This window comes from Colletotrichum abscissum, assembly GCF_030869225.1.
Source record: "Colletotrichum abscissum strain IMI 504890 chromosome Unknown Scaffold_144.1, whole genome shotgun sequence".
Taxonomy (NCBI): domain Eukaryota; kingdom Fungi; phylum Ascomycota; class Sordariomycetes; order Glomerellales; family Glomerellaceae; genus Colletotrichum; species Colletotrichum abscissum.
Window position 1 is genome coordinate 5,567 of NW_026850037.1, and position 6,098 is coordinate 11,664.

The following is a 6,098-nucleotide window of genomic DNA, read 5'->3' on the forward strand; positions in this document are numbered from 1 at the left end:
GGCGGGCGACAAGTCTAGGCTGCAGTCTAGACGTGAACTGCCCAACAAGGCAATTTTGTTGGCGCCAGCCATCATAACCCCTGACCAATGCGTCCTAAAGCGCAGGAAACCCCCGGTGAGGTAGACATCGCCCTCTCTTGGCTCGCAGGCAAGCTGAAAACCAGTTTCCGCGGCATGCGCTGAGTTTCTCTCCACTGCTGCAGATGCTCCAACCGCTGATAAGGTGGAAGGATTGTTAGTTCCCAAATATGATAATTCGTAATCAACACCCGCCTCCCCTCGCCAGAGGAAGGGCTGAGACCAAGGGCCTCACCCCGAGCGCTCGTTATGATGCCTGACACAGCACATCAAAGTGATGCGACGTCTCGGACCATCATTCACGGTCGTATGATCTCACAGCGTCTTCCGTGATTGCCGTTCATCTCCCAAATTTCCAGAAGAGGCAATTTTGGGTCTGACGGCAAGGCGAGGCAGACATGGCTGGATGGGTGGGGGGCCCACGAGGATGGGTAATGGGCCCGCTGGGCGCTTCGCTGGGCGTTTTTGATATTCGATGTCGGTAATCAACGAGAAGAGTAGACGCAAGATACCGGACGAGGGGTGACGAAATTGCTAGAAGCGGCTATACACTGAAGGAATTAGCAACACTATTGCAGCAGAACAGAGCAAAGCCTACTGGATAGGGCGTGCTGCACCTGACATCGGCACAACCGCTGCAGGCAATTGGAAGCACCGACGTGGGTCTACCTTCAGCCAGCTTCAGTTGGCTTTGGCAGAAACCTAGGTTTGTTGCTTAGGCCGTCGTGAAGGACAAGAGTTGAAGAAAGGCCAACATTGTGTGAGGATCGAGGTGGAAGGCGTATGTGGATGGGGCCGATGAGAGAGCTAAGTGGCGCAAACAAATGCAGCGAGGAAGAAGATATACAAAGGGAACTTCGAGGTATATCGACGAGTTGGGCGGGGCAGGCGCTCCTTTATGGGCTTGCAAAAACGGCGAGGGCTGGTGTGGCCGAGAATTACCCGATGTGGCAGGTGCCGAAAATGGCATGTCAGAACCGCCATTTCCGAAGGCAGGCAAGCCGTCTCTTTATTAACGTACAGATTCTGCGCTGTCATCAAGCGCGACGTTCAACAGTATTACGAGACCATCTCCACCCGCATCGTGCATACCTTCTTCGATTGGTTCCTCAACCAGAAGGTCGGTAAGGACGGCAGGAAGAAACGTGGAATCAAGAAGAAAAGCTCGCTGGGCACATACTGGAAGGTCTTTCGACTCGTGTTCGAGAGAGCTGTGGGCGACAAGATTGATCCAAAGTTGAATCGAAGCATGCATAGGGAAGTTATCTCTCCCGGACCTAAGCCAGTCCTACAACTGACCAATCTAGGTCTTACGACGTCTATCGAAGAGGCACGGTCTAGACGACCAGCGGCGAGCCAATCGCTGTATGGTGATGGAAGACCTGATGCAGCAGAATGAGACCACGCTTAGTACGACAAAGAAGTCCTTCAAACTCGAGGAGATGCGCATCCTTGCCGTACTCTTTCTCCTCCTGCTAACCCCTGCTGGTCCTCGGCCAACGGCGACGCTCAACCTACGATTCATGGACATTCGGGTCGCTTTGGCAAGGGACCCAGAGGGCGGGCCACATAAGCTTCTTCTACGGTTCACCCCTGAATTCACCAAAACCTACCTCAGCGAAAGGAACAGTGGGTACGCTGCTATTCTAGTGCAAGCGCCGCGGTTAGCTAATGTCTCAGGAAAACATTCACGATCCCCGAAACCATGTTTGATCCGTCCTTGCTCTTCAGCCCCCACGTTTTCCTATTGGGCATCATTTTCCGTCACCGAGCTTTTCGTGCATCAAGTCCACCTTCGCCACATCATCTTCAAAGCCTTGACATACATCCTGCTGAGCGAGAGCTTCCCTTACCATTAAGGGAGGACCTTGACCAGACCTTCATTTTTCGTCGAGCTGTCGAGACGTTGACGGGCTATCAGATATCCCATAACGAACGCATATCTTACAGCATGATGGCGGCCTGGATCAAGAGAATCGGTAAACTTATGGGGCTCGAGGACCCTACGATAGCCTACAATCTGCACAACAACGCTGCCAATGCGTTTGATCAGAGTGGTCTGTCATGCTCAATTCCCTGTGCTGGCTACACTAACTATCATTATAGTCGACGTCAGCGAGGCTTTGAGAGATTTAGCCATGGGACGCAGCAACCCCGACCCTTTCCAGAGGCACTATCTTGGGCAAAACATCTCTGCTGATCTCTGGGGCATCGTCCGTGGACAGAAGCCCCAGCAGGCACTTCTCAAGCAGTCTTGCAGCGTTGGCCACTCCATCTCCCAGCGCCGTCCGATCGACCTGACGGCAGAGCAGTCTGCCTCTGTTGCGACGCATCCGACCATAAGAGCGCTTACGAAAGCTATTCAGAAACTGCCTCTGGACTCCAAAGAATCTAGAAGGATGGTGCGCAAGGAAAAGGAGAGACTCAGGAGAGATCTGAAACAGCAAATCAGGGACTAATGGACTGATAAGCAAGCCACAGACGATATCGAACGCCAAATTCACGGCGTTGGGTTTGCCAAACCGGCGACAATGGATCCCTGTCGCCCTCAGAGACCAGCACAAAAGCGATTGCTCGCCAAACTCACAGCCCCAATTGTCAAGACACTGGAAGGGCAGTACCGTCGAAGAGACGATGCCATCGAAGCGGTGTCTGCGTACTGTCTTGTGCAAGAAGGATGTAAGGCGCGCCGGTCCCAGCATATGCCAGCAGAGGGCCCACTTCCTTCTTCGTCAGGCTACCCACGAAAAAGCACCCCTTTATACGAAGCTACACTGTCCGTATTTGTTGCTGACAAGGAAGAGCTGCCAAGACGATGCTTCGTATGTATTGGTCAAGCCTTGTGTCTGCCTACGGATGATGAACAGCGGTTGAACGAACTTATGCACGAGTTCTACACCTCTGATGACCTGACCAAACACTTCAAACGGAAGCACCTTGACAAAATCGCAGGCTGCGATCAGGTAGACAGCAAGGTTTGTGACATGACTCTCAACAACAAGATGCATTTTCAGCGTCATGCCCGCGACATTCATGGGACTGTATTGTGAGCGTATGCCATGTCCCTTACAGCAATTTTGTGTTGACGACTTGACACATCAGCGCTATTCGAGGGATTACCCAGCAGACCTCTACATACGCAGGCACCTCTCTCAAATTCGAACGCATCGGACGAAGGCATGACAGAATGCAGTGTTTGATGCCCTCAGCCATCACGTGCACGCGCAGGATCAAACTACGAGCGTTGACGGCGGCGTGTCATGACACCTCGACTCATGCCTGATAACATATTGTAAGGCAGATGGAATAAGGTCACTTCGATATCGCGTCACTTCAAATGCGTACCCGGGCACATGTTGCAGCGTGATGTCTCGCTGCCACAGGAGCATGGACTAGGCAACGAGTACCACAATTGACTTGCGGGAGGGGTAAGAATTGATAGTCAACTTAAAAGAGAGACAATTCAAATACTACCACAAAGCTATTCTCGTTCATGACAATTGTCGCAGAAACCGGAGGGGTGAGCATCGACTATCCATACACAAAATCGAAACACAGATTAAATCGAGAATATACCGCTCATCCTATTTCTTGATGGCTAGAACGAAGAGTTGGCTTCTTCAACCTCATCCTGTTTCACATTGATCTTGCTATTTGAGCGGCTCACGAATTGTCCGACAAGATCGCCTGGGAAATCGCCTCCTTCATACACGAGATCACGAAATATCTTTTTCGACCACAGGCTGTCAAGGTTTATCTTAACGACTCGAAGGATAGCATCCCTGATCTGTTGACCCGATTGGTTGGTTGATTCGTACGTCTCTCTGATACAGCCTACGAAAGATTCGCTCACCCAAAGCTCTTCAAGCTTTGGTTTGAGTCTTTCGACGGCAAATCTCTTCAGTTCTGGCATCAAGAAGAAATCTGCCAAGACATAGACTCGCACGTGCTTCGTCAGTTCATCGGCGTCATCTGTGCAAAGATTAGCACTGGTCTCGGTTCGAAGTACTGAGTAGCCACCTTGCGCTTCGATCGATTCGACTTCTTCGGAATAATTGTTGGTGTACATGAACTCGAAGACTCTCCAGTACGCATGTGCACTTCCTTCGCGGAATTGAAACGTCTTGCTCTCGCTTTCTTGGAAGTTGCCCTTGAGGGCTTTTTTGAAGTATGGGCTGTGAGCCGCTAGGACTAAGCCGTGGGCCGGCAACTCGAACTCGCCGATACGGATTTTGACGTCGGCATGGTCTGTTTTATTGAAAAGCCTTGTATGCCATAGTTAGTTCTCATCCTGAGTTGGCCATACATCTAAGATGTTTACTCTGCAATCTCCCTAAGGAGAGTCTTGGACTCGGCCATCCTTTCACTTTCTTACCCATGGAAGCTATGATGAGGTTAATCAGTCTTTGCGAGGTTCGAGCAAGGCACGCCACGTGTTTAAAGACTGGTTTATCTGATCAGCCGCCTTTATGTCAGCAGCTACCCCCGAATAGCGGGGTTCGGCCAGCCACCGACGCGCTCCGGCTGTTAATCCGTAGCACCCGGAGTCCCCAATACAAAGCCTTGACCAGCTGTCTGAAAACACTAACAAAAGCGAGAACGAAATTGTTGAAACCAGCACCAAATTGATCGAACCACGCCCGCTCGCGTCTGCAGAGGCCACTTTGGGCACAATGTCATCCTCGGCATTGATTCTGCATCCAAAGAGCCTGCTCGTGGCCGCGAGCGGGCTCTGACCACGAAAATTCGAGAGCAAGCCACAAAGCACGACGTGTCAAGAGACAACACCATCGCCACCTCCGCTGGCGGGTCACGGGTTTTCACGCGAAGCACAACGACCGCACCCAAACACATCAACACTACAGCCACCGATAGGTTATGGGTCGCCTATCACCCCCGACAAAGTTTGCAACGTCCCGCGACAGCAACGACGACGAGCCCGACAGAAAGGTATCACCTCCTGCACAGAGCAAGCACTAGACATCAGGCATGCTACAATCGGTGCCGAAAAATACTACAGATTACAGACAGCTTGGTCGCCTGTCGCCCCCTCCCCCCTTTGCGAAGAAGGAGTGTCGTCCCTTCAACGCACGACAATGTCTGCGGAATCTGTGCACGAGCTCTCCTACTCAGTGATCGGACGAATCGACGCGATTGAAGCATTGTGTCTTGCGGATCGAGACCGACCCTAGGCGGCGGACGGCGGTGGTGGTCGAAAGATAGAAACATAGAGCCACATAGGAACCCGGCAGGAAGCAGCAAAAACATTTACAGTTCGACTGAGATACGATACATGCGAGTCTGAGAGGATGCGGACAAGAGAAACAAGCGAAGCCGAGCGCTGGGGGGAGACTGTAGGTACGCTGAACCAGACATGGTGGTAAGCACCAACAGAGCCGAAGCAGGAAGACGCGAAAGAGGGAATCCAGAGACGAGGAAAACAATTGTGATGAGAGAACGGTAATGCAGCAGGAAGAGAGTCTTCAACAGAGAGAATCAACATAGAGGATAGACAGCGCAGCGAGGAATTTGGAGACAGCTGGCCTTGATTCAACAGCAGGGCGAAGTGGGGCGTCGCGACTTGTCGTGGACGCGTCGGCTGTTGGCCAAACCTTGCTTTCCGGGCATAGCTGCGGATAAGAGCGGCCAAAACCGAGTAGGAATAAATCAATCAATCAATCAATCAATCAATCAATCATTTGACCAGCTGTCTCCAAAGTTCCCATATTGCTCTCTAGCCTCATCTATCCCTGGCAGCCACCAAGTCTATTTGGCGGCTCTCTGCTCATTTATATACGAATACGTTTAGGCCCTTTTGATGTCTGGTTCCTTGTGTGACAGTTCCAACTACCTCAGTCTCCCCTAATGCTCAGCTTTGTGCGGTTGTCACTCAATCACATGCTGCCTCAGGGTGTCGGTCTGTTTGGATCGGACTGTCTTGCTGACTGCTTTGCGCTTGTTCAGTATGATCCGGAAGATGTGTCTTCCTGGAAGCGCTTCGATTCTCTGGCGCTGGAGCC

General features: G+C 51.7%; 3 protein-coding genes across 3 annotated transcripts; 1 reads left to right on the forward strand and 2 right to left on the reverse strand.

Annotated features, from left to right (window-relative positions):
• Window positions 1-902: 902 nt before the first annotated feature.
• CABS01_16754 (C2H2 finger domain-containing protein) lies at window positions 903-2,537 on the forward strand (the record flags this gene model as incomplete). The annotated part of the gene is made up of 5 exons (XM_060550084.1): window positions 903-940; window positions 1,054-1,291; window positions 1,386-1,711; window positions 1,759-2,135; window positions 2,185-2,537. 5 exons carry the CDS (start codon window positions 903-905, stop codon window positions 2,535-2,537), a joined length of 1,332 nt encoding a protein of 443 aa, XP_060403612.1.
• Window positions 2,538-3,676: 1,139 nt separating this feature from the next.
• Window positions 3,677-4,457, reverse strand: CABS01_16755 (uncharacterized protein; the record flags this gene model as incomplete). Its single annotated transcript, XM_060550085.1, has 2 exons — window positions 3,677-4,326; window positions 4,454-4,457. 2 exons carry the CDS (start codon window positions 4,455-4,457, stop codon window positions 3,677-3,679), a joined length of 654 nt encoding a protein of 217 aa, XP_060403613.1.
• Window positions 4,458-4,662: 205 nt separating this feature from the next.
• CABS01_16756 (uncharacterized protein) lies at window positions 4,663-4,932 on the reverse strand (the record flags this gene model as incomplete). The annotated part of the gene is made up of 1 exon (XM_060550086.1): window positions 4,663-4,932. The coding sequence occupies one exon, from the start codon at window positions 4,930-4,932 to the stop codon at window positions 4,663-4,665; it is 270 nt and encodes an 89-aa protein (XP_060403614.1).
• Window positions 4,933-6,098: the final 1,166 nt, after the last annotated feature.